This window comes from Vidua chalybeata, chromosome 9, assembly GCF_026979565.1.
Source record: "Vidua chalybeata isolate OUT-0048 chromosome 9, bVidCha1 merged haplotype, whole genome shotgun sequence".
NCBI lineage: Eukaryota > Metazoa > Chordata > Aves > Passeriformes > Viduidae > Vidua > Vidua chalybeata.
In genome coordinates, this window is record NC_071538.1 from 3,193,590 (window position 1) to 3,221,515 (window position 27,926).

Below are 27,926 nucleotides of genomic sequence, written 5' to 3' on the forward strand. Positions count from 1 at the left end.
TCCAATGGCAGCTGCTTCCAGATCCTGCATCCCTCTGGCTGACCCTGCCAAGGGTTGCACTGTACATTTGGAAATCTCCTTGTTCCTGCTTGGGACAAGTGAAGATCTCTTCATTCTGCCATTTCTGTGCCTGCAGACCTCATAAATCCACCCTCTGCCTTCACAACCAAGATGTGCTGTGGGAAACAAATGTCCATGGCTCTGGTCTAGCAGCCTCAGAGCTGTTCCTTTTGCCAGTGGGGATGTTGGCCTCTGCAGTGACGTCTGGCCCAGTGTCACTCCAGAAAGCAGAGGATGGCTGCTGATGTCCTTTATTTACCAGAAGTTAGGGTTGCCTTCAGTTTACAGGCTTCAGAGTGCCTGTTTCATCCCAAGCCACGGAGTTATTCATATTTCCAGCTTGGCTCAGAATATATTTCTTGCTCATACAAACGTCTGTGTAAATCTCTATAAATATCTTGTATTAGATTGACAAAACCCCCCAGCAGTTGCAGTACAGGCTGTGTTTGTGTCTGTAGCTTGGTCCCCTCTGCTTGGACATTCATGGATTTTCATACAGGTGATGGGACAGAAGGGATTGATTGCTCCAGGACCGACCTGGTTTCCTTCATGCTCACAGGGTCCAAACAACACCACTCACTTCAACCTTTGGGCTGCAGGCACTGGGAATATGCAAGTTTGGCAGAGTCCGTGAAAAGAATGTGAGGAAAGGAGCCTGCTGGTGGTCTTGTGCTTGCCACCTCCGTGTCTGCTTTTCCTTTTTAAAAAAATGCTCCACAAACCAAAAACTGTGGGAAGCCACTGCTTTTAGGGCTTTTTTTGAGCGTAGTATTTCCTTCCACTCAAATGCTAAAATGTGTACAGTGAGTCATGAAATCACAGCTCCTAGTAAACATAAGACTTGCTCAAAATTATCTTACACATTTTACATTTATTTCCCTTCCCCTGGCTGTCTTTACTACTAATTTCCAACTGTGATTATGGTGCAGTTATTAATTAAGCCATTATAGTTAAATGAGTAATCTGCAAAGCTTTGCTTTAGATCACAGCACTGTTTAATTATGACATTACTTACAGTATGTCGGTTTTTATTTTTTGACTGTAATCTGGAAAATATTCTCCCTGTCTTAAATGGTGTTTTTTAAAGGGAAATTCTGTGATGAGACTTAAAAGTACCAGAAAACTTTACGTAAACATTATTGGGATATTAACTAAATATTTAAATATTATTAACTAAATAGTTAATTAATTGGAATATTAACTTCAACATAAAAAAAAAAAAAAAAACACGTTATCATGCAGGGTGCTGGCATTTTTCACGGGCAGTTTGCTCAGATTGTTCAGATCCTCAGTGGGCTCTTGAAAAGGCTCCAGGTGCTGAGTCATGTGCACGCTGGGGCCGAGCTGCTGCTGGGAGCCAAGAGGGATTGTTGAGCGAGTAATATTAAAATAGTCTGTTTATGACAGTCATTAATGGGGCTGGTGTGGAGGGTACGGCAGCCTCTTGTGAAAGGTGGCTTTGCAGAGGCTGTGCTCAGCCAGGAGGGATTTATGTCTTATTTGGGTGTTCCTGCCTTACAGTGGTCAGTAAAGAGAGTGAGAAATGCTGAGCTCACATCTTAGGAAGGAAGCATTTGATGAATTTAAACAATGTCAAACAACGCCCAATTTTATTAGTGGTTAAAGATATATTTCCTGTGGTAGCATCACCTCCAAAGGGTTAATATTTCCTGCAAGTAGCGTGAAGTTCAGCCGAGCTGTAAAGTCAGAAGGATACAGGTGGAAAATACCTTTGGAAAAGAACATTGTTTGTCCTCATTTCACGCCTCATTAGCCGCGCTGCCGGAGGAGCCTCCCGCTTTGTTCCGGGGTCGGGAGCCTCCCGCATTGTTACGGGGACAAGGGACATCTCCTCCCCATCCCAGGGCTCTCATCTTCGGACCACCTGCGTTTGGGGTGGAGAGCACCCTCCTCCCCGTGGCTCTCCTGGCACTGGCCTTAACTAGCAAAGGAAAAGACGGCAGCAATTATGGCACACACAATTAACGAGCTTCTAATCTCCAGCCTTGTGTGTAATTGCTGCTGTCAAATACAATTAGTCTCTGCCCAAGTTCCCTTCCCAGGGGGATGGCCGGGCCGTGGCACACAGGGAGAGGAGGGGGGCGAATGTCTGAAACTTTAGGAGAGTTTGCATGTTCTTGTTGTCTCCCCAATAATCTTCACTCCTCAAACAGAGAATTGTTAATCCAGAGCATTAGGGGGGAATATGGTGGCCAGCAGAGCAGGTCTGCTCTTGGGTCTGAAGTGTTTTCTGTCAAATTTCTCGCTTGACACTATACAAGCTTAATTTCAATTCAGTAAGCACATATCAGGGATTTACTTGTACCTTCCTGTGAGCCTGATAGGGCTCCAGCACATCACCTGTCCTGCCATAACAGCAGACTGGAATTGCTACACCTCCCAGTGTAGTTTGGGGAGCTGGGACATGGGCCAGGGTTTCTCCTACCCCTGCCAAGCAGACCTCTGTGAGCATCCAGCAATTTGCAGCTCCTCCAGGCTTGGTGGCTCAGGACCCCTTGGTTGCACCTCTAAGCCCTGCAGCACTTTGAAAGGCCAATGACAGATTTTGGTGGCTTCTTTGGTGGCTGCTGAAGGCTACCACATTCCTGCCAAGGAGAGTGCTGCTGTGTGTGCACCTTGCAGACAGGTACAGAGCAAGGTGATGTGTCCCTGTGCCCAGGGCTGGGTTCTGTGCCTGGCCATGCAGGAAGGCCAGGGAATGTGCCAGGCTGACACCTGCACTGGAGGAACAGGTGAGCTGAAGAAAGGTGAGTTATGCAGCACAAATGCAGACTGGAATCGGCACTACGCATTTGCTGCTGCAGAAATGCTTGAGAAGCTTTGACTTGGGGTCATTTTGTTAGGAGTATTCCTTGTCTGCATCCCATAAAGCTGGACACAGCTGCTGCTCTGGCTCAAGCTGCATCAGGCTTGGAGGAAGAGGAAAATAATACAATAAGTAGTGCAAACTTCTTCCATGTGGTGTGGTGGATCAGGTATGAGATCCTGATGGATCACTCTTGTTTAAGTTGTCTCACTTTTTTATTTCCAAGGTGCATGAAGCTGAAAAACCTCAGTCTTGACCATTTTAAGGCATTAGCCATTGAAGATAAGTATTTTGAAGAGATGAACCTTTTTTTGCTGATGGCTTTCTCTTCTTCTTAAATATGTATTTATGAGAAATTATTTAAAGATTTTTGGGTGTTGAGAAAAGCCAGAGCGAGATGTGTGGGAACTGGGGGGATGATAGATGTGCAGTCCAACACAGCCACGTGCCTTGTCAAATAGCTATTGCTGTGTTTGCTGGGTGTCTGGGCATGCAAAAACAGCCAGGCAGAGTTCCCATGTTGCTCTGGATAAAACTGGTGTGCCTTACATTTAACTCATGCCTGGGATCTAGCTCTTCTGTTAACTGGAAATTATGGTCTTTCATTAGGCTTTACTGAAACTTGTGCTGTTCCTGCTGTTTTGTAGTATTTCTGTAGAACTTCGCTGTACCTTCCTTCTGTCAGAATTAGGAGTCCCTTGCCCTGCATGTAAATGGCTGTGTCCCATTCCATCCCAGCTAATCACTGAGAGTGACTTAATTTGCATATCTATAGCTACTTCTGGCTCTCGAGCTTGAAGTGGGTCATTGGGAGGACCAATGAATTTGCCATCTTGTTAAGTCTGTTGTAGCCTTTTTTGTGTAGATTGGAACAAACCTTGGGTATGGAAATGAAAATCAATCCATCCTTGTCCTGTCTTCAGGGATAGGGCAAGAGATTGATCCACCAAACCAACCCCCATCAGGAAACTACTGCTCCTCCTCTTAAATGATAATTTTCATCCCAATCCCCAAAAATGCCAAAGGAAAAATGGATCATTATTGCAATCATGGGAGAGTTTTGTGACAAAACCCTTGCAAAGAAAATGTTTGTCTCTACTTGTTTTGCATTTCCATAATGCTTAATATGATAAAACCATCTTCTCTTTCTCCTTTATTTTTCAATCATGATTAGGCTTTAATATTGTTAAAGCTTATAAATGAGTTTGAGCCACTGTCTTGTTGAAGAGAAGATGGAGCTGAAATTTTCAGTGAGGCACTGGACAGGGTTTTTAATGTGTCTGTCATTATATGTTAACCTCTGAACTGGGACACGGCGTCTGTTTTATGGCTGACAACAATTTAAAAGTATACATCTTGACATGGTGGATAAAGGAAGAAGGGGGAGTGGAGAAGAAAAAAAGAATTAATGATGTTAGCAAATATTAGTCCCTGTATTTCCATTTTGTTCTGAAAGTGGTTGTCAGGCTTTGAGGCTGCCTGGAGCAGCATTGCCAGTGACAGCCAGCCGGGATGCCATTGTCCCTTGGATCAAGCTGGGCTGTTATTGACAAATCCAAGTGCACTGAGGCAGGGACAGGGATGCTCCACTGTCTGTTCCTGGAGGAGTGTGTCTTTTCTCCTGGCATTCCTGCTGACATTTGAGAAGAGCAGTTCTGGGCTTAGTGGAGTTCCCTGTGCCAGTCCCTGAGCCCATCTGGAGTCATGGGGGGTTGAAGATGTCCCTTCAGGAGTACGTTTACTGCACAGTGAAGCCAAATTTGCCTGTGATTTATGCTGGTTTTGGCCAGTCAGACCCACCCACCAAAGTTAACTGTCACAGGAGCAGTGACTTTGACATCAGCCTTAATTGTACACCAGCCACAAAGAATCAGTGGGCAAGGGGAAAGCATGAGAAATTTCACTGTTTAAGGCATGTCTTACACTTCTCTATCATCTTTTCCCCTGTTTCTTATATGCCACTGCCTGTGCTTTGGCACACAAGTGCAATCCTCCAAGGTGTCTTCACATGCTGTCACAAATTCCTCGTTATTCCCACAGTTTTTAGCTGGCATGGAGCAACGTCTTTATGGAGTCCACACCAATTTTGCCATTCCTACAGCACCTCTCCTCCATGGCCCAACTGTGGATGCTACTGCTGTCATCTCCCTTGGGTTCAGGTTCCAAATTATGGAAACCCTGGATCCTGCTATTCCTTAACTACTATTAGTTACATGTGCATCTGCAGTGCTTCTGGACAGTACTGCCAGCAGTGAAAGAAATGGGGCTGGCTTAATTGAGAGCCACATAGTTAATTATTAGTGCCTTTTTAACTGAGGAGACAGGAAATTTGTCAGTTTTTAATTTCATTGTGGTTTGCAGGGGAGTGTGACTTTAAACTCATGAGTCATTACCTGCATATAAGTAGCCCTAAAAACTCTCTTTTGCTGTAAAAATATCAAAGTATTTAAGAAGGAAAAGGGCATCTGATCCCTTCAGGATGAACAAGAAATAAAAACACCAGTTGTTGTCAGTGCTGTCAGTAGCTGTGACGTGATTTGGAGGGAACTGCTGCTTCTTGCTCCACTTTTTGTGTCACCGAGTTTGGAACATCATGCTCAGATATTGCATGGGAGTCCTGGCAGGCTGGGCTGCAAGGATTTTGGAAGTGGGCAATGAGCTCATGGATAGGCAGGTTGTCAAAGGCAGCTGGAAAGAAACCAGTTTGTGTCTGCCTTGAAAGAAACCAGTTTGTGTCTGTGCTGCAGCAGAGGTAACTTCTTTGGGGAAGCTCGGACACATTCCCCTTTGAAAGCCCAGTGAGGATGAATGGTGGAGCCTTGTCTTTGTTTTCATGGCTAAATAGTGAGAAAACAGAATATTTTCCTGGACCTTCTTCATAAACTTGTTCTACATATCAAGGACTGTGATGGAATAAGCTTGCTTCAACATTCATAAATTGACTATTGAATTACGTATTTCTGTGTGAAAGAGATGAGATGAAAGCTACTTGGACAAAGTAACTTGTATATGGATTAAAAACCAGAGAAGTTTTTGCCTGAATGTTTTTGGGAAAGTCTTTATCACTAAGTTTCCCGATGACCTTATGTGTACTCAGTCAACCTGATTAATCTTTGGTAGAAATGCATTTGTTGTGCAAAGAAGGTGAACTTAATCCTAGAAATTTTTTTTTTAAACAATTTCTGCCTCTAGAAAGATTAAATGTATTTTTTCAAATGTTTTTTCTGACTTGGAAAAAAAGCAACAACCAAGAACTAGAGTGGCCAGAGATAATATAGATTAAAAATTTTCTGCAGTTTTTGACACTGATTGAATGCCCATCATCCCTCTGTATCAAACAGGATAGACTAGTAGTGAGTATAGCTTCATTGTATAGGAATAAATCTTCTGTGCACTTTCAGGTTATCTGAAATTAATTTTATTTTATTAGTGGAATCAAAGTAATTGATGGACAGTAAGGTTCCCTGCTAAATAATTTTTTAAGAGGGGCACTGCACTGTAAAGACTCTGAAGCCTTTTCCCTTGAAGGAGAAGAACTTCATGTCACTTTGTGCTCTAAATTAGAGTGAGCCTACTTGCTATGGAATGGTCTTCAAAGCCAATTTCCTTTCCATGTGTTCTTATAAAGAAGTTTGTCTGTGAGATCTGCAAACCAAATGTTATGGCTTTGGGCTGGTACAAGAGAACTGAAAGGTGGAACTGGTTGGCTCAGTCTGGGCAGAATGTAAAAGTGAATGTATTATAGGGAGCTAGTATATTGATTTAAAACAAAAGCAACCTGAGGAGCAGGAAGAAAGACAAATGTAAGTATGCTTTATTAAAAAAAAAAAAAACCCACAACATCTTTCTAGGTAGAATTCTGATGGGACAGCAATGCTTTTGGGTGTAACGAAGCTGATGAGAGGGATGGAGCACCTCTCCTATGAGGAAAGGCTGAGAGAACTGGGATTGTTCAGTGGACAAGACAAGGCTTTGGGGTGATCTAATTGTGCCCTTCCAGTACCTGAAAGGAACCTACAAGAAAGATGCAGAAAGACTATTTACAGTAGCTGGAGTGACAGGACAAGGGGGGGATTACTTCAAATTGAAAGAGAGTTGGTTTAGATTCGATATCATTAAAAAATTCTCCCCTCTGAGGGTGGGGAGGGCCTGACACAGGTTGCCCAGAGAAGCTGTGGCTGCCCCTGGATCCCTGGGAGTGTTCCAGGCCAGGCTGCATGGGGCTTGGAGCAGCCCGGTCCAGTAGATGGTGTCCCTGCTCATGACAGGAGAGTGAAACTAGATGATTTTTAAAGTCCCTTCTAACCCAAATCATTCTAGGTTTCTGTGATTCTGTGTTTTGCAGCTACAGAGAAGCTGCAAGAGGCTGGGAGTTTGCTCCTGATCTTTTTCACCCTCAGTGTGACACTGCCATCACAGAAAGCCTCAGACCTGTCCACTGGCAGCAGCAAGTTGCAATGGTTTTGTAAGGAATTGCTGCTGCAAATTCCAAACCAGTTTTGGCTGCTTATCTGAAAACCAAAATACTTAATGCTATGGAAGAGTTGGGGTTTCTGGTTCCCTGCACCCCCTAATTGGGTCAGGCTTTCAGACAGCAGGCACTTACCCTGCTGAAAGTTTGGCATCAATGTAAAGTCAGGCAATTGAAGATCCCAGGTTGCAGGATGGTTTTTGAAAAGGTAGGCCTGGGGCTCCATATCGATCAATCATTATTCTAATTGTTCATTTCTATTATGGTGGGAATCATTCAGAATCCTAGAGTTCCTGGGAGTAAATCATTTGGAAATGCTGCCCATTATAAAATTTAATTTTAAATCTATATTAAATAGATTTATAAAGGCAAGCTTTGCAATCTAGTAACAGAATATTATGCTGCCTCACAGAGGCTCAGCTTTTGGGTCCTGAGGGGCCAGGGCTGGGAATGAGAGTTGGGAATATGGTGGGAGCCAGGATGCTGGACCAATCTTTCTTTTTCTTTCAGACACCAGAGAAGAGGGGAAAGGAAAGCAAAACTGTATTTGGAGGCCCAGTCATCAGCTCATTATATCAAGAAGAAGAAATAATCAGGTGATTATCTGTGCTGGAATTCAGATTAAAACTGTGTTTTTCTAATGTCATTTTTTTTAAGGTTTTTTTTTTAATATTGCACAAGTGTGGTGGCAACTACAACAGGATAATAAATTACAGGAAAGAACTTTTCAGGTCCATAATCATTTAAATCAATATCTGCCTGTATCATTGCCAGGTAGTAACCTTTCCCTAGCACAAGATGTGGGGGAAGGGTAAGGCTTCCCATTTTTCAGTTATATGGCTTTTAAAAAAAAGGTAATATTGGGTATTTTTAAGAGAAAGCTATTCAGGCACTACCTTTTTCAAATAGTTATTTCTTTACCAATACATTCATTAGGGACTGTTCAATGAAGGTTTTAGTGTTGGACAATGTTTGCCTTCAGGGACAGTTTGTGCCTTATATCAAATTAATTTTTTTCTAGGCTCTGCAGTTAGAAAAGCCAGCTCTGCATTTACTGAACTAAAGTGGCTGCTACTTAAAACTGTCAAGATACAAGTAATAAGTGACAATAGCTACTGAATAAGGACACCTGGATGATTTTCATTTGGTTTATTTTTTTGTTGTTCCTGGCTACTAATCATGGGTATAATATACCAATACCTAAATGATTTAGTGGAGGAAATTTTAGAATCATATTTTTAGTTAAAATGAACAGTCAGAGAAGACTAAATTTTTGACAGTGTTTCCTATCATGTAGTCACTCATTTACGTGTGTATGATCCCATTTTTTGATGAATGTCTTGCATCTTTTTACATCCAGGAAGTGTAAACACTGATTTCTCGACATGCAGCCTCCAGCTGAGAACTTACCTAAAGAGTTAAAACTGTAGCACAGCATTTCTTTGACTTGTTGTCACAAACCAACCAACAGAAACGTTGATCAGGTGGCTCCAAACCCTTTGCAAAGGGCTCAGGTAGGAATGGAGGCAGCTGTTGTAAGCAGTCAGGGTGGCAGCTGTGTGCTTGGCAGTAATGCAGGCATTTCCCTGGGGATTGCAATCCACTTTAGAGTGGAGTGGAGTATTTGGCCAGGAATAGCTTCCTTCTCTTGCATGGAGAGCCAGCACATCTTTGACTTACCCTGGCCCTTGAGCAGAGGTGGTCAGATGTGACCTTGGTTTAACACACTGTTTGAGGAATGGCACTTGTGCTGGCCACCAGCTCTTTTTTTGTCCCTGCTCCATGAGTGCAGGTCTCAGCCAATATCCTTGATCTCTCAGTTTGTGGTTTAAATCCTGTTCAAGCTCTCCTTTTAGGGGTAGAGCAAATCCCTACACTGCTGTCAGTCTTGGTTATCCCAAGTGCTGCCTATGCCATTTCCTGGGTTTGAAATACAGAATAATGTACAGAAAAACAGAGTTTGCTCTGGTTGACTTGACCAGCCTAAATCTTTACATGTGTTTGTTTTTATTTCCAAGAGTACAGCTGCAAATACATTTTTCCAAACATACTATGAGTAACATAGGTGCTGTTTGTTTAGCACAGCACAGCTGTCCTTACAAATGAGGCTGTAGGCAGGTGCAGTCTCCCACACAGCTGGAATAGGGTGGTTCTGCTGAAATTTGTTGGATGAAGTGTCCTGACTGTACTGGCAGAGTGGAAATTCATGTACTCTGTCAGCTCAATTTGACTGCCAGGCATCAGTGTCTTCCTTGCAAGACAGGAATGAGCAAGTGTCACCATCATCTATCCACAGAGCTGGACAGCTTCACATTTCCTGGTTCTTTTGTCTACTGTTCATTCTCTTCCTGGAACAGGGAATAAACATGCAAGTATAGGCACATCTCTAGTGTGATAATTCCACTCGTAAAAGCATAGCCTTAAACAGCAAAATCACTCCGGTACCAAACCTGCAAGCAGATAAACCAAAGAGGGAGTGACTCTAAACATTAGGTTTGGTGTCCAGGTTTGTCTAGAGCAGGTATTGGTTCCATAGCTGTACCTGAGAGGGGTGACTTTTGTGAGACTGTGAGTGGTTACTTAGAAAAACATAAGCTTAGCATTTAGTAATACTTCATTAAACAGAATGTTATCATTAAAAAAATAAGGCATTTTCTGTAGAGGAAGAAGATGAAACATTTTAAGGGGAAAGAAAACTGATTAGCTTGAGCCAAGATGAACTTTAACACATTGGTAGCTCTGGGTAAATCCAGTGCTGTCAGTTCAGTGGGCATGTGTGTGCTCCATCAAAACCTCCTATCTGAGAAAAGAAACTTTGGTGCAGACTCTTTTATTGACTCAGTTGTCTATGGTGGGTCCAAGAAGCTTGCAAAAATTTGAATAGAAATCAAACCACTTTAGTGTTTTTCCCAGCGCTGTTGATAGCATAAGTATTTTCTTGTTAGAGGATCACTAAAGAATAACTAAGAAAAACCACTTATTTTGTGTACTAAAAGCTAAAACTCAACTCCTTATCAGCCCTGAGTCTTGACAGACTGCTGGAAGCAATTTCTAAGCAGGTATTACTCTGCCAAACACAGCCTACCATGTGCCCTTTAGGATTCTGCTGATCCAAAGGCAGGAAAAGGCTGCTGATTTATCTGGAGCCACAACCTCAGCTTGCACCAGGGGAGAGAGACAAGAATGCAGGTGCAGAGTTTTGAAGGGTCACCTAGGCAGGTTCACTTCTTTTATTCTTTACCAGAATGTTTTGAACAGTTTATCAAACAATTAAAGCCCTCCAAGTTGTTGCTGTGTAATATGAAGTGGAAAGAAATGGAATAGAATGTTTTAAATAGAATAGAATATTTTAAATAGAATAAACCCCTAATTTGCCATCAGCAGTAGTTAGCAGCAAAGCAGCAGTGCCATTGATTTCAAACTGAGTGTCTAAAATGATTCCTAAATAATGCTTACATTCCTTTTGTGGAATGAAATGCTTGGGGGTTTAGGATGCAGATCTAAATGATGGACAAAGTGAAGTTTACCATACCCTGTCCTAAAGTGGATCAGCAGTAGGAGGAACTCCAGTGATGCCAGGGCCACATTTTTTCCTTATCACTAATTATCTCAAATGTTTCTAATTGAGAAAAAGATAGAAAAATGGTCAGTCTGGCTCACAGTACATTGCACTGATTCCAAATAAATTCAAGACCATCCACAGAAACAGGTTATACCAATCTAATTGAATCAATTTAGAGAGAGATTCGGGTAAATCAGTGCAATTTGTGTGTTCATAGATCAGCCTTCAAATCAGGAGAAGGTCTCTTGAGCTAATGAGACGTAGCAGTTATTTACTTTGGGGTACTGGGCACTGGTCATCAATTAGGAGTCATTAATAAACCCTGGCAATAAAGAGCTCAAGTACCCCCAGTGAGTAATGGGGAGCAGTTGCAGGATGTATTAGCATAGTGCTCTGCCTTTGGGTTTCTCTGCAAATCACTTATCTCCCTGCAGGCATTGCATAAAACTCCTGCATGCTGGTGACTGATGATGGGACTTGGAGGTTCCCTTGGAAGGAAAAATTTAGAAATTATCAGTGATTTCAGGCTGAGTATAGCAGTGGTTTGGGTTTTTTTACTGATACATAAAGCTTTATGTCCCTTTTCTGGTCTTATTACCAGAACAAAGCAGTAGTAGTGGAGCTCTTTCATAATCAAAGCACTATAATTGGAGTTTCACAAACCTGGGAAATGACCAGTGATCTGAGCTTGACTTATGTGTTACCAGTATAAATCTCATTCAATTCACAATCTGAGAGATATGCCAAAAAAACCACAGCCTTGGAAATCCAGCTTTATTTTTCAGTATTTTTTTTAAGCTGGGGCAAGGAGTAGGCAGTTTCTAAGTGTTTTCAGCAAACAAATACGTTGATTTGGCAGGTGGAGACTGAGAAATAACGTTGCCAAATGTCCGTGTCCCTTTCCGCTTCCACTAGAGGAGCCCTCCTGCACTCTGCCACGAGCTGCTTCCTCAGGGCCTTGGCATGCTAGGATGGGAATGACATCTGCCAGTCAGCACAGAGGCCTCCCAGAGCTGTGTTTTACTTCTTCCATCCATCAGAGGGATGCTGAAGAAGCCCTTTTCTGGTCAAAACTACCACCCTTCCCCAGACATTTGGCAGCAGCCCCAGTCATGAGTGGGGCAAACATTTAGGATGTGGGTGCGGAGCGGGCACCCCCGGTGCGCAGGACCTGCCTGATGCCGTGCAATCCATCAGAATTGTATTAATCCCACTAACGCAGCCGCCATCTGGTCCTGCTGCCGGGCCGGCTCGTGCGAGCCCCCGTGATGGATGGCCTTGGGAATTGATTAGTTGTTGTGCGAGACAAATGAACTGTTTTGGCAGAAAATACCAGAGGTCGCTGCATGTGGTCAGGCACAAAGGCTGCTGAATTTTAAAGAGCTGCTTCCAGCATTCATTGCAAGGATGCCGCTTCAGAGCAGCGACGGCTTTTGGGATGAGCCCAGTGCTCCAGAGCACAGTTGGGGTTTTGTTATCTCCCTCCAGCGCTACTTTTGGGAACACCAGCACTGGAAATGAGTGTAAAGCTGCAGAGACGTGCGGCATCCGTGTTGGGAGTTACGGGCTGGTGTTGTGCGTGTGGGTGGCTGTGCCACAGATGTGTCACTCACATAAGTGCTGGGCTGTGCAATCCCTTAGGAAGAGCTTTCCTGGTTCTGTGGAGCCTGTGATGTGCTCAAGCAAAACACCTGTGGGTCCTGGCAGCTGGGACCTGGGGTTTTTCAGGTCAGTGTTGCTTAGAAAGGGCTGCTGTCATGGTGATGTTCAGCGGACCAATCTTTTCACCTTAAGATGATTGCCAAGTTTGTTGCTTCCCCCCTTTTTACTTTCCTTGGAGCAATGACCTTTGGGGCTTTGCTTTGTTGTGCAAAGGGCTCAGGCCTGCCTTCCCTTTGGAGAGCACATCCTTCTGCGGAGGCTCCCACTCAGCGTTTTCCTGGCCGCTTCCTCTGCGGTGCCGTGCTGAAGCGCGTGCGATGGGTGGGGAATTGGATGACACATGTCCCGCCATGTCCCGGCGGCTCTCAGAGGGATGGCACACGAGTGTGCCGGCAAGTGGGCAACACTTCCCTCGGGACGGCCTGCCGGCTCAAAATAAACTTGAGTTATGGATTTATTCAACTTGTAAAACCTCAGCTGGCATAAATAATTGAGAAAGCAAAGGTTTGTCTGTGGAGCGTACCTCAGGGACCTGCTCCTGCCTCCTTCCCTCCCACCACCCTTTCTTATGAAAATGATCCCAGTTGCACTGATAGATAATAACAACACCAAGCAATTAAAAGCTATGGGTGGCTGGAGAGAGGAGAAAAGGTTCAGTTAATGAGCTTTTCCTCTTCCTGTGCCCAGGAGAGCCTCCGAAGTGACGAGGCGATTAAAGCGAAGAGATAATTATAGATTATGTGAAAATAGGTCCCTTGGGGGGCCGAGGGCCTTGACATAAACAGGAGTGTTGCGAGTGCCTCTCGGCTGCCCGCACACGTCCCGTTCCACTCCACCGCCGTGCCGCTCCTTCGGCAGCGCCGTGCCAAGCTCACGGGTGAAGCCACCTGTTAGCGGCACCCGGGGCTGCTCCACAGCAAATCCACTGGGATGTGCCTTGGACCAGTCCCAGGAAAACGGGAGAGGATGCCCAGAGTAGAACCTGGTCTCAGTCCTCTGCCCTGAGCCTTGCGCTGGAGGTAACCTGCGGAGGGGGAGGAAGGGGACAGGGCAAACCTGGAGGGTGTTCTCTGCACAAGGGTAAAATAATGGGAATTTCAAATCTCTTCTTTGCCCTTTTCAGTGGCAGCCTTGGTGCTGTTTGGAAAGCAAAGAGTTTTACAGCACTCCAGATAAGAGGGAAATTATCAACTGGCAGCAGATCTTTTCCATGAGCTGTTTTAAACCTGTTGGCTCAACACGTGTGTTTTGGACAGCCTATGGAGAAAGCTTGCAAAGCCTTCTAAGCCTGGGGAGAGATGACTTGGTTTAAGTTCTTCCAAATCCTTTTATTCAAGGATGGAAAAAGCTGCCCATGTGTTATTTGCAGGCAATAGGTACGCTTCAACTCATGTTTAAATCAGAATTATCGTCTCTTACTGGGATGGAGGGGAGCACAAGGAAATAGCTTTGGGGGCCATCAGCAAGGGAGAAGAGAAATTCTCTGGCCATCCTCAGGAAGCAGATATAAAAGCTCTACCCACCTTTACTGACAGTCAGGTGCTTGCTGACTTGAAGACTCCTTTTTATCTCAACAATTTGACATGGAAAGAAAATTGCATCCAAGACTTCCTTTTAGCTACAGGTTTTGCATTATTGTGCACATCTCCATTAGGTTGAGTTTCATGGTGTTTCTCATCTCAAGAAGTCCTGAATACTACATTTTTTATGTAAACTGAGATTTTTCTGAAAATACTGATGGAAATGCGATGGGTTCCCTCCCCCGTAACATGATCTAAGCATGTCTTTGCACTGTCACTTCGGTATTTCTTACATGTTTCTGTCTGGTTTTTGCCTGTTTCTACCATTTCTGGGCCTTGCTGCTGTTATGGGCCTTGCCAGTTTTATGTAGAGTACAAATTCCTGCTAGGAACCGGTCTGATAAAATCATTGCATCATTTTTCTTTTCCTCTACCTACTACAGTGGAGGTATTATTATATACACATACACACACGTAAAATAAAGGAAGGGAAAAAATGAGTTGCCAAGTTTTCAAGCTCTGTTTCTTATTTGTGCTGTGTGGTTTTCAATGCAAAGTCAGCACATAACAGTAACTTGTCGTTATTCCATTCACACCATCCAAGAATGTCTTCCCTAGCATTGGTCTCTCCAAAAATCTGGGTTTAACTCCTCTGATCTCTTTCCTCAGTTTCCCTTTCTGGTTTTAGCTGGATCAAATTGTTTTAAATGTCTGGAGTGCAGCTTCATATAATTACTTTATTTGTAGGTAAAATGTTCTCATTGTGACCGGAAAGCACTTGTTTCTCTTCGTTAATATTTATAGAAAAGTTGGATATAATATATGCTTAATTTTTTTGAGGAGGGCATCAGGAGCAAAGGAATGGTTTAAAGATTTAGAAATAAATGCAGAGTAGAAGAACAAAATTTCCCAAAACCTTATCTTCAGGTGGGGAAATTGGTATTCTGGATTAACTCCATTGTGGAGACTTCTGCAAGAAAAGTGGTGTTTTGGAATGGGGATATATAGATCATTTGCAGAGTTGGTTATTCCAGAAAACTAAATCATATCCAAATAGCTGTGTCAGGTCATTTTCCCCTTACAGACAATAATATCCTCAGGAAAAGACTTTAAAAGTCCTGTCTGGAGGCTGTGGTGGGAAAATGGGCTGGTTCTGGTAGGTCAGGGTTGCTGTGCCCTCTCTGCTGGCACAGACCCTACAGATGCTCCCTATGGAGCACAGTCAGGTGCTTTATGGCTGCCACGTCCCTGCTGCTACCTCTGGTGCTGCCCTGTGAGCTCTGCCAGGACTCTGCAGCATGTGGAATGACCAGGTGGCATCACTGCCAGGGAGGGAAGGGCACAGCCCAAGCTCATGGTTGTGACATGGAAAATCACCCAGGAGCAACTGGGGATGGTTGTGGGCCTCTCGAGTGAGAAGGGACTGGGTTTTGCTTTGGTGTTATGGAAGAAAAAGTGATCTGTAATAAGTGAGGGAGGTGTGGCTGTGCAGTGGGGAACCAAGTTCCTGTACAGCATGGTTTAAAAAGCAGCTTCTCCCAGAAGGCTGCTGTCGGCAGCCAGGGCTGTGCTGGAGAGGTTGGACTAACAAGGTAGGACTGGAGGGACTTCCCAGCATATCACATCAGCCCTTGTTAGCAGGGGCAGGCATGTCTTGTGACCTCCATCATGAGTCTGTCAAGCTCCACCTTGAGCAGTATAAGCTTTTGCCTTTTCTAATCCCGCTGTGAGATTCTTTTTTTCCCGGAATTCAGGGTAATTGCATTTAAAGAATTCAGTGATCTGTTTCCCAGGAGCTTATGTGTAACGAGCGGGCAAGACCTCCAACAAATGAGTTAGTGACAAACTGGTCAAGAAACTGGGAGCCTCCTGTAATGTCCTTAGGCCTAAACACTGAGTGTGGAATCCTCTGTGGCTCCCAGCTCTTCACTAGAAAGGTGCAGCCCAGGTGTCTCTGCAGGGACTGCCTGTGTACAAAGAGTAGTGGTAATGTGCTGGAGAACAGTGTTACTGAGGGAGCAAGGTGAGAGGGAGAGCAGAGGAAGTGAATGCTTTGGAGAAAGCAGTGATCTGCCACTGGTGCAAGTATCAGTGCTTTTTTCCACCTTTTTTCTGGCACCGTGGCAGGACACAGATGCTTGAGATCTGAAGAATCAGGCTGTAACACAGCAAGCCGGATGCATAACAATAAAAAACAAAGTCAAAGTTGGGTCATGGCACTCTGCAGAGGACATGACCTTGCTGGCATTTCATTTTTGGGGGACTGCAGGTTGAAGACTGTCACTTTTTGTTTGTAACCCATTGCTCAAAAATGCAAATGTTATCTAGATTTTACTTTTCCTTCCTGGCGTCCTCCAGCCTGCGAGTTCAAGAGCAATGCAGGTGAACAGAAATGCTGTTGCTTTTTAGCAGCAGGGGATCAGTCCTCAAATTTCTCTGTTGAATTTCTCCTGCCCACAGCAGACTGACTTCCTTGTTGGGTCTGACCAGCTCCAGCAAGCTCCCTTTTCTCTGAGTAACTGAGGCTGTCAGTCTGAGTTCTGCTGAGCATCCAGAAGGTCTTTAGTTAAGGTGATTGAAAACTGGGGATGTCATGTGAGGCAACAGCTCTGTGTTTAACTCTTGTGAAGCTGCCAAGTCCCACAGCAATGCTGATGGGCTAATTTGAACCATGGTTTTCATCTGGAAACTAGAAAGAGAGAGGATTATATGGGCTTTTTGGCTTACTTCTGGAAAACCAATGGCCTCTTTTCTTTATTCCCTGCTAGCAGCACAGTGGTATCACTGTACTTATGCTTAAAGGTATTATTCTTGTAAGAATCTGTGAAGGATCTTAACTTGATTAGAGGTGCTGTTTGTTTGACAGGTAAGGATGGAAGTTCTACTGTGTCTGAAGCCAGAGTATTGCTTTTAGCTGTAAGAGGAGCTGTAGGTATGACTCAAGTGCCTGTGACACCATCATTTGATCTTTCTGCCTGCAAGCAGTTCTAAGTGAGCCCTTACTGGTGTTGTATCCAGGATCCAACATGTGTTTAGGGACAGATTGTTTTGAAGGTCTCCTGTTTGTCTTCCTGTTTTCTCCAAGCCACGTTAGTAGCCTCTGTCCAGGGTGGATGGCACTGGATGGGGTGTTGTTGTGACCCAGAGTGACTCTTACAAGAACAGCAGCTTTAGCCTTTTCTCTTCTGTGGGATTGCAGTCATTTATACCAGAACTTGAACATGGATTTTTCTGGCTAACTTCATACATTTCTTGTGCCATCTCACAGGAATAAACTGACACTTGTCCGGACATAATACTCTTAAAAACAACCTTTGTTTTTCTAGGAAGCAGGATCTTCTGTTTCTTAACCTTGGGGGAGGTGGGGAAAAGCACATTATTCTGCATGTGCAATACTAGATGCCTCTTTTGATGCAATGACAGCACTGAAATGTCTGTAACAAGGTTAGAGCATATAATGTGCATGTGGCCTTTGTGTTGTGCAGTAACATAGTGCTTCTTTTGCTTTTGTTTCCTGAATAGGGAAGAGGACAAGAACATTTTTGATTACTGCAGAGAAAACAACATTGACTATGTAACCAAAGCCATTCAATCAAAAAAAGTGGATGTGAATGTCACAGATGAGGAGGTATGGAGAAAAGATAAGGACCATCAATCTTTTATCTGTTTTGTTTATTAATTCACTGCTACTCCTTTTTAAAATTCCATGGATAGAAGTGTAACAAGGTGCTGCAACAGTTGGACAAACACTTGGTCGTTGAGACAGAGTAATCTGTTTTGAAACAGCTTTCCACTGCATTTCTGATAGTGTGGATGTCTAACTGTGGGATTGTAGCATGTCAGATCACAAACTTAGTTTCCATGTTATTTTCAGCAATACCAGCAGCCACTTGTATTGAGTGTAAGAGTAAGATCATCTGCATACCTGATCTTAAGAGTAAGATCTTTTGAATACCTCCCTTTCCCCACTTTATACACTAAGTGTGGTCAAACAGAAGTAGGAAGTGAGTGAAACAGGTTTTTTGACCTATGAACCTTCAGGTTGAAGGAGAATTCTCACATGCCACAAGTTTTCATCATTCTCAGACAGAGGGAAAATGAGTGATACTGGCTTTCCAGCTTCCCAAAAACAGTGACATTGTCCAGTCTTTCTCTGCTTATCAAACTCAAAACACCATTCCCCCACAGGGAGATAATACAGGCATTGCCAAAAACCCCAGGAAAAAAGAGTCTAAAACTGTGAACTGGCTTCATCCTTTTTTTGGTACGAGTAAACACCTGGTGGGGGCAGTTTCCTGTTGGTCCTTCAGGAGTTGTGGCCGCACCAGGTTTGTCACCTCGGTTTCCCTGCTTGCACACTGCCACCTAGCCCTGTCCCCGGTCCAGCCTGAGCACATCTCCTTCCAGCACGTTGTGTTTTGGTGAACAGATGAAGTGCTTAGACATTCATAGACTGAGACGCCACAAATTCAGTTGGGTTCTCCTGTAGCTCTAAGCAGATTTCTGCCCTCTGAGCCATGACAGCCCCGGCTGGGGCTCTGAATGCTGATGGCAGGGCCTTTTATTATTAATCAGGAGTTCATGTGAATTAATTTTCAGAGGAGAGGAGGGAGGATGTTCACAATCAGGATTGGAATTTCACATCATAAATTCAATGAACTGAAACTGTCATGTGCCACACAGTGACTGCAACAGCACTGTTCCTGAGCTCCATCCTCCTCCTGCTGATCACAGGTTACAGGAGGAGATGTCCAGGACAGTGCCACAGAAAATGCAGCTGGAGTCTGTTAATTAATAAAAGCTCATTTTTAGGATCACATGCTTGCAATAAGTGCACGTTAGCATTGCTTTGTTTCCACTGGCAAGATACTCTTTTGTAATTAGCAGCATTCAGAAGCTTGTATTTTCCTTTCTGTTCAAGTAACATGTTTGTTCTGTTCAAATATGCTTGTTTTCAGCCAAAGAAATACTGTTTAAAAAATCAAAATATTTTGTGGAAGCTGAAGTATCTAAACTGTGTAAAAAAACTACCAGATTACATCCTCTTTGGGAGTGATCCATGAGTCCCTGATGTAAAAGAAGTCCTGTTTCTAACTGATAGATATTAGCAGATGGCTGTTGTAGAGTATGGGATTGATTTGGTACAGGCAGGAGCCAAAAACATCTGCCTGCCTGTGAAGGACTTGTGAGAGGATTCCCACTGGGACAAAATTCTCCAATAGATTAAATTCTCACAGCTTCTACAATTTTGGTTTACCCCTCAAATGCTCAAAACCCCAAAAAAATAGTGTACCAAAAGGAAGAATCTGAAAGAAATAGCTGTTTCATTATATGTTATGGAACTGAAAGCATTGCCAGTGTTATTTGGTATCCAAACACATTCTTCCCAGTCTGGGAAGTAACTTCTTTTCCAATATCATGCAGGTTGATTGAAGTTTTAGAACCTATTTTAGACTTGAGATGGCCCAGATTGAGCCTTTCGTGAACGGTACACAAGCACAATCTTGTCATTTTTATTAACTATTTAAGTGTTACTGTGTAAATACATCCTGCCAAATCCAAAAGCTGCCTCATCTGGCTTCTGGACATAATTCACACTATCCATCCTTTGATTTAAATACCTATAAATTGAAACTGTCAGCAGAGTACATACAAAGAGTTAACTTCTTATGAAACAAAATCTACTGAAGCACCAAATAGGCTCATGCTAAGCTGCAAAGACACTCAGCTCAGCCTTTTCTTAGACAATAAAAACTTGGCTGGGGTTGTAGGGTGTTTAGATTTTATTTTTATTTGATGTGGTAGTACTCCAACTAATTGTACCCACCCCCCCACCCCCTCCCCCATTTTGTGCAAACCTGGAAGAAGTCAGTGAAAGGAGAAAGGAAACCAAGAATAAAAATGTAAAGTGTGGATAAGGCAACTTAGTCAAAGCAAAAGGATTTCAGAAAGGGCAGGAGAAGATCCTGGGATTTAGATAGATGCCCTGGGAAACTTTCAAAGGATAAGTGGCCTTCTCCCCAGAAGAAGTAAAGCTCTTCATGTGCAGCATTCAGGTCAGCATACTGCTAACAGTTTGGATATGATAAACTTCAATTTAGAATTAAACAAAGAACCTAATGACAGTAATCATGTACAAGCTTCCATTTACTGTATCTAAATTGCCCAGAGTTCAACAGAATCACTTGCACTCACTTATAAGAAGTAGCGCAGACTAAAAAACCTGGTTTCCTTGTGTATGTCAGCAGGACTAATGCAATAAGAAATGGACTGTGGCTGTGAAGTCACCCCAGGCACATCCTGGGAGTGTGGCTCACTTGCTGCCTTTTTGGAAATAGTATTTCTTCACCTTCTAACAAACCAGGAGCTGCTCAAAGGCAGAGATGAGTTGCTTTTGTAATTTGTGCTGAGGTCTATAGAGGTTGTAGCTAGATTTTTTTTTTTAATTGTTGGATAAATCCCAGTAAACAAACATGTTACCTGTGTGCAGTGTTTAAGCCCTTGCCAAAACTTTAATGAAAGGCATCTGACAGGATGCTCACTGATCCTTGTGCTTTTGTGACAGCAAGCACCAAACTGGTGCCAGCTTGCCAAGGAAAGGACAGGGGGAAAATATATTTGAAGAAGGGTCACATACTTCTGGATTTATAGGCTTTCTCCCATTAGAAAAGCTTCACCAAACATTTCAGAGCTCTGAAAGCGATTGACTTCCAAATCAAGTTTACCTGTGTAATTGTAACAACAACCCTTCCATTCACTGTTGCTGCTGTCACAGGGGGATGGAGCCATTCTGTAGATATCTGTCTTTTCTTAATTACTGCTCATAGAACACTTGCCACAAGTTAGAGTGGCTCATTGCTACCCAGCCATTATAGCTGCAAACATGGTGCCTGGAAGTGTAGTTTTATACTGTAGCACATCCATTCGGTTTGGCTTTGTTCTCCCCTTTCTCTGCTCAGGCTAATTGATGTGAAAATCATTCCCATCCATTTGTCTGCCGACTCAATGTATAGGAGACAAATCCCTGTCCTGTGCTTTGTTTGTGAACACCCTGTGACTTGGAGCTGAGCAGAATTGATGTGCTGTTGGCTTGAGAAACTGCTGCAGGAGCTGGCCAAGCTGGCAGCGGTTAGCCAAGCAAAGCACAGAAGATTTAAGAGGCAGAGTTAGTGCACTGGGGCTATTTTTATGATTTTTTTTTTTTAATACTTCAAAGGAAATGCATCCTCTCAAGTGAGCTCTGCAACAACCGTTGTGTTTGAATTGCAGGGAGGGAGTACCTTGATGTTCGCATCTAGCCAAGACCTCACTGCCGCAGCGCTTTCCTACGTGAAATTATTCATGTTGCTTTGAGTCTCTCACTGCTTAATGAAATAGTCATGTGGGAATTGTTTTGGGAAAGCTCAATCTGTGGCCCTTAAGATTTCTGACACGTTATTTAAACACACAAACACATGCTATATGCTGATATAAAGCAACAGCTGGGCAGACTAAAGAGTTTTTCAGTGTGCAGAGGTGATATCCCTGCTAACCAAAGACTGGGACTGTAGTTCAATTTAAGCTTGACTTATCACTAAGGTTTATTTTAAGAAAGACATGGGAAACAAGTGGATTTTGTAGCTGTATAGCTGCCGAAGTATGTTAGCTAGAGCTGTTGACTGTTAGTTTGATGTTCTACAAATAGTTGTGAATATTATCTAGTTTCCATAGAGCCATTAAGGTTGAAAAAGACCTCTTAGATCATCAAGTCCTACCATTTTAAGTACCAAATGTGTAGTAATGCTTTTTGTTATGCAGTAAGTGGGTTGAGATTCTTGTGGAGGTGTTTTTCCTTCCACATCTCCTGGTGTGCTCTTGCACAGAAGGTCTCCAAAGCCCCTTGCACCCTGTGCCGAGGGCGTAGCATGCTGCAGACATTTCTTGGGTGGAACGTGTCAGCTGCTTAATAGTGCACAATTACAATGCAGAGCCATTTAAGGCACTAATTAGAAAATATTGTATCCATTTAGAGTTGTGGAGAAAATATATAGGTAAGCAGAGTGTAATTACCAAAGTGGAATTGGCCCAAGACTTGAAATCCATACTCCTGCAAACAGCACAAGGAGATCTTTAATGGCTGTGGATGATCAGGCTTCAGGGTTTTGTCTTGTTCAGTAGGCACCATGTGTAGCAGAACCAGCCTGCCAGTGTCATGGGCAGGACCAGTTGCACAGTGCTCTGGTACCCTTGAGCTGTCACAACTAACTGTTGGTTTCCCTTTATTGGTCTCAGCCAAGTACAGCACCAATAAAATAAGATTCTCCTTTTCCAGAGACAAATGCAAACCAACATATTTTAGCTCCTAATCTGTAGCATGAATTTTGATACAAAGGATAAAGTGCCTTTATTTTAGCACACAATTTTACAATAAATGCATTTGAATAATTGCAATATTATTCCTCTACACATATATCAAGACACTGAAATAATCTGTTGAAGTATTTCTTGCTGTTGTGCATATTTCAAATGTGCCTCTTCCTTTTGAGAGAAACATCTATGGCTTGAAAAAAGTTGGTATTTGTCCCATTGAAATTCTAAGTCTTAAGTAATTACCAGTCCAGAGATGAGTTAAGGATGCTAAACGTGAATTAAAGATCTGTCCCTATTTACCAATTGTTTTAATTTGTACTCTTTCTCCCTTGTAGACTTTGATTGGGGTGTTAAGTGCAAGAATATGAATCATTAAAAGGCCTGTGGATGTCATTAGTGCTTCCATAGAAAGGCACTGTCAGAAAATTCATTCTAATGCAAGGTTAATCAGTGTAACATTAAAATTACATGCTACAAATTAATTATTTGCTGGGTCAAAAGTGTGAATTTCCTTATGTAAAATCGTGCTCTACCTCTGCTGGCCTGCCCAGGAATATCCAGCAGAAGCAGTGTGAGCTTTAGTCACAGGTGTCTTCTGCCCCTCCTGCTTTCTGGCACCGTGGCCAGGAAATTTGGCTCACAGTTCCCATTAGAAGATAAATGAGTTGCTCACCTTGTTCCCCACTGCTTTGTCAAGAGATTTATAGCCAGGCATGGGCTAATTTAAATTATTTCTTTTGTGAGGGTCTGTGAGTGTTTTCCTTGGCATATTGAAAAACACAGGTCAGTCTGATGGTGTCACAGCTTGAGGAAGGTGATTCCTGGTCATCTGCAGAGTGATTTCCAAGAAATCCCTTAGAAGTGTGCTGTGTGCTGTCCTAAAGCAGGAGAAACTGATAGAATGTCAAGGCTAATTTGCAAAGTGTACATAGAAGGTTTTCTTCTTTGTTTGCCCTCTCAAACTACTTTGAGTTATCTTTCTCAGGGATCCTAAGCTACCTCCCATGCCCTTGGGCGTTGCAGGAAGATCTGAACTTCCATTACATCCATCCCATGGTGGCAGGCACCTATAGAAAGGGGATGGGAAACAAACTCTGAAGGTTTGGGAGGTGCTGGAGGTATGGATGCAGCAGCCTGCCCAAAACAGTACAGTCAGGGGTGCCTGCCCAGACATCCAGTTTTAATCTTCTCTTCCAGCAGAGGCAGGACCCATGGCTCGAGTGCTTCAGACCTGCCAGAGGAATGAGCTTTTGGGGACTTGGCATCCAGGTGACTTAGGCAGCACTGAATATCCTACCCTTGCTGTGTAAGTCATTGCTCCCAGAAAAGTCAGAGGTGCCAAAATCCTAAATCTATACAGGAAAACTATTAATGTGCTGGCTCCTGCATTTCATACTTCGCTGCTTTTCCCCTTTAAATTCTTAGCTGGCTTGTGGGTGTGGTGCTAAATTAATGAAAAATTGAATAATGTGTCACTTTTGAGATTTCTAGCATTATTGTAGAAGTCCAAATCACCAGTAATAGTAAGTGACATACTAGTACTATTTTTTTTTTAAGTCTGTGTTAATTTTGGTATTGGTGCTTATTACTTAATGGCAAGACTGATTTCCCATGGGAATTTTTTTTTTTCTTTTTGCTTGGCTTTGTTAATTTTCTCCTGGCTGTTTCAGGGCCGGGCTCTGCTCCATTGGGCATGTGACAGAGGACACAAGGAGCTGGTTTCAGTTCTGCTGCAGAACGCTGCTGACGTGAACATCCAGGTAAGAGGGAGCACAGAGGTAAATTGGATTGATGTGTTACACAGCCTCCTGACCAAATGTTTCCATGAAACTGAATTCTTCCCAAACTCCACAGCAAGTTCTCTCAGGGTATTTATCACAGAAAAGCTGCTCCATTCTGGTGAGACCCCACCTGCAGTGCTGTATCCAGCTCTGGGGCCCCAGCACAGGAAGGACATGGACCTGTTGGAGCAAGTCCAGAGGAGGCCACAAAGTCGATTAGAGGGATGGAGCACCTCTGCTATGAGGCTGAGAGAATTGGGATTGTTCAGCTTGGAAAAGGGAAGGCTTCAGGGCGACCTAATTGCAGCCTTCCAGTACCTACAAGAAAGACAGAGAGAGACTGTTTACAAGATCATGGAGTGACAGGACAAGGGGAAACGATTTAAGCTGAAAGAGATTAGGTTTAGATTAGATATTAGGAAAAGAAAAATCTTCCCTGTGAGGGTGGGGAGGCCCTAGCACAGGTTGCCCAGAGAAGCTGTGGCTGCCCCATCCCTGGAAGTGTTCAAGGCCATTTTGGACAGAGCTTGGAGGAGCCTGATCTAGTGGAAGGTGTTGCTGCTGCCCATAGCAGGGGTTTGGAACTAGATCTCTAAATGTCCTTTTCAACCCAAACCATTCTGGGATTCTCTTATAAGAGCATCTAAAAAAGGTAACCTGAGAAAAATAACAGGATTTTGAGCCGCTGAGGTTTGCAGCCCACATGTCTGAGCTTAGCTAGCACCAGTTTTAGGGTGTCTGAATAGACCAGGTTTTGACCTAAACTGGTTCAGCAACCACTTTGCTAATAGTTTCTTCCAGCCAACCAGTCTGCCTGTGCTCCTGAGTCAACACTCCCAGTTCTGTCAGCTTATTGTAATTAAGGGCTGGCCTGTGTAAATGTGATTGTATTCAGAAATAATTGTCCAAAATATTTCTGTCATTGTGATTGACTATCATGGTACTTTTTGGCTCCTCTCTCCTTCCCAATTTGGACATAGATACACCTTTGCTGATGAATCTTTGAGTCTTCAGTAAATGCTTGGGTAATTTGTAAGAGGTGGATGTGAAGCAGAGCTGCAGTCTGAAGGCTTGTGGGCAAAGCTGTAGTGTTCACAAGCTGCAGATAGCTGTGTTGGTATTTACACACACACACCCAATTGTTGTAAAAAAGTCTGTCTTGCCCTTTCCTGGGCAGTATTTCAGGTGGGATGGGTATGAGGAAGCACAGCTCTGCAATGCCTGGTGTATGTTTGTGCTTAGGTCTCCAGGGTTTCAGTTGTAATGGATTTATTAGGAGTTTTTCCTTACACAGGAGAGGGGTAGAGTGAAGCCAGTGCAAATGGGGGGCTTTGCACATCCTGTCCATCTCCTTTCAGTCAGATTTAGTGAGTGCTGTGCTGGATACAGACAGGAACAGCTTTGCATTGAAACTGGGAAGGAGTAAAATTAGGCTCCTGCCCATTCCCTTCGCCCTGGCAGCCTGGGAGATGGTTCTGGGTTCTCTCTGAAACATGTCTTCTCTTTGACATTTGTCTCATTCCATTGGAGGTAAAGTCTGACTCTCAGAAGAAAAAGCAATGGAGAGAATCATCGTATTTTTTCCCCTATTAATTTTCTGTTAAATTCTTCTCTTTTCTTTTTGATTCATTGCACATTTTCTAACCAGATTATTTTTGGCCAGTAACAAAAGGTTAATAATAGTCATAAAAAGAAAAATCAATCTTCTATATGTTTTTCCCCACCAAGGTAATAAAGGAGAATTTTTTATAAAGGTCTCTACTTGCCACGTAGGTGTGTTCCCAGAGAAAGCAGACACATTTTTATTCTCAGCCATATATAAATTGCAGTAACATTTCAAGACTTTGTGACTTAATGTTTATTTCTCTCTTTTTTTTTTTCCTTTTTTTTTTTTTTTAATTTTGACCTTTACCCTGGAAGAATTCACATCCAAAGCAAAAGCAGGAGAAATTTTTAGAGCAACCAGAAGAAAAAGGGAGAGGGAGAAACTCTGGCTTCCTAACAGGCCATAAACACCAGTACCTGCTATAACACATTATCAAAGGCACTATCAGTTAATGTGTAGGTTGTAAAGAACAGTGGGCTCAGTGTGAGGGGATATCTGGTGAATGGGTGATGCTGTTTTTCCAGAGTGATGTTCTCCCAGCAGAGGTTTCCTTCACACCTCTGTCCAAGCAACCTCCACAATCCCACCTGCCTCTCCAGATCTTCAGGAATTCTTCTGTCTAGTTCAGTTTCGCAGCAGCACCTTCATTCAGGCAGCAGGAGAGATAAAGAATAAATTAGGGATTATGAGGGTTATGAGCAGGTAGTGAGGGAGAGGAATGCTACAGACCAATGTTTTTTTGATTGCCTATATTTTAGTACGCTTCTAAAAAGTTAAACAGCATGACAGATTTATGCTCTCTTCCATTACCTTTTTAATAAAAGTTCTTCCATTTTGAAGTGTGCTAAAGGATTTAGCTGCCCTAAGCAGGCAGTGACAGTGGTACTCTGCTGGGTGACCTGGAGCAAGTCTTATCATTCACTGTGCCTGCAGATGTGCCTTAATACATTTTTGCTGCCTTATTTTAGTTACCTTTATACTGTCTGTTGTCAAAGTACTGCAGTGTCTGGATCAAAAGGGTCTGCAAGAGTCAACCTATTGCTCTTTGCTGATAAACAGCTTGGGAGCAGGAAGAGAGGTCTCCTGGCTCTGCTCATTCTTGTAGCATGCTCAAACCCAGTTTAATTCTGGGAATAACCCCATGCCCCTGGACTGCAGTGATCCAGTGCCTGTGCTTTTTGTTTCAACAGTGATGCTGCAGTTTCCAAAGGGTGGTCACTGAAAAGCTGCAGCCACTGAATTCTCTGCTCGTTCATAATTAGCTCTAATAGCACATTTGAAAAGAGGTGCTAAAGCAATTGCCATGGACAAAGGGATACAGAAAGGCAACAGGTTGCTCTGCTTTGTTGAGAAGGGGCATTTGTGTAATTGAATTACCTAAATCTCCAGTGCCAGGGGCCATGTCAAAGTGGGTGGTGGGATGGTGTTTTGGAGCTCTGCTGGAAATACCCAGAGCTTGGAGCTCAGTCTGAGAGCAGCCTCCTTCACTGGAGCTGTTTGCCTAAACCAGCAACATACAGTTGGTAACATGATGTTAAGGTAAAAGATTCTAAGCATAAGGCAGTGGTAACATAAGAGTTATGAAGGCGCTCAGCAACACGATTATAATATCCATTTCTAGCTTTAAAACATAAGACACACATTTTCCTTGCAGATGATGAGCAACAAAGGAAAACCCCTTTCCTCTATGGGGAGAGCACCTTCTGGATGTGAGGTGCTGCTCAGGCAGCTTTCAGAGGAGCTCCTTTAGTGTATTTGGAGGACATAAACTGTAGACTTTCCTCCTGGACTTCCTGTGGCTGCATTTTGTTTCATTTGTGGGTACTGTGTACTCCAGAATAATAATCCATGTGTTCATGGCATCACCTTGGGAGTATATAGGGAGCTATCTGGGAGTGGTGCTCAGCAGCTCAGCTTACTCTGGTAAACTTTTCAAGCCTATCTGGCCATGTGGGGAAGTCTTAACATAAATGTTGTGAGTTGTAAAGGGAACTGTATCACTTGACACACAGGATAATTAAAGGCTGTGTACATATCTATGAGGTAGAGCAGCTGAGTTTAAACCATATTTAAATATTTTATGATTTT

General features: G+C 43.2%; 1 protein-coding gene across 2 annotated transcripts in view; it reads left to right on the forward strand.

Moving 5' to 3' along the window:
- Window positions 1–27,926, forward strand: part of ACBD6 (acyl-CoA binding domain containing 6) — an 81,248-nt gene that overhangs the window by 17,231 nt on the left and 36,091 nt on the right. Inside the window, exons 4-7 of one of the 2 annotated variants that reach the window (XM_053950913.1) lie at window positions 7,869–7,954; window positions 17,625–17,730; window positions 23,649–23,720; window positions 24,122–24,211. In XM_053950913.1, the coding sequence (XP_053806888.1) occupies window positions 7,869–7,954; window positions 17,625–17,730; window positions 23,649–23,720; window positions 24,122–24,211 (354 nt within the window). The remainder of the gene's footprint in view (window positions 1–7,868; window positions 7,955–17,624; window positions 17,731–23,648; window positions 23,721–24,121; window positions 24,212–27,926) is intronic. The other variant, XM_053950914.1, reaches the window with a different exon arrangement.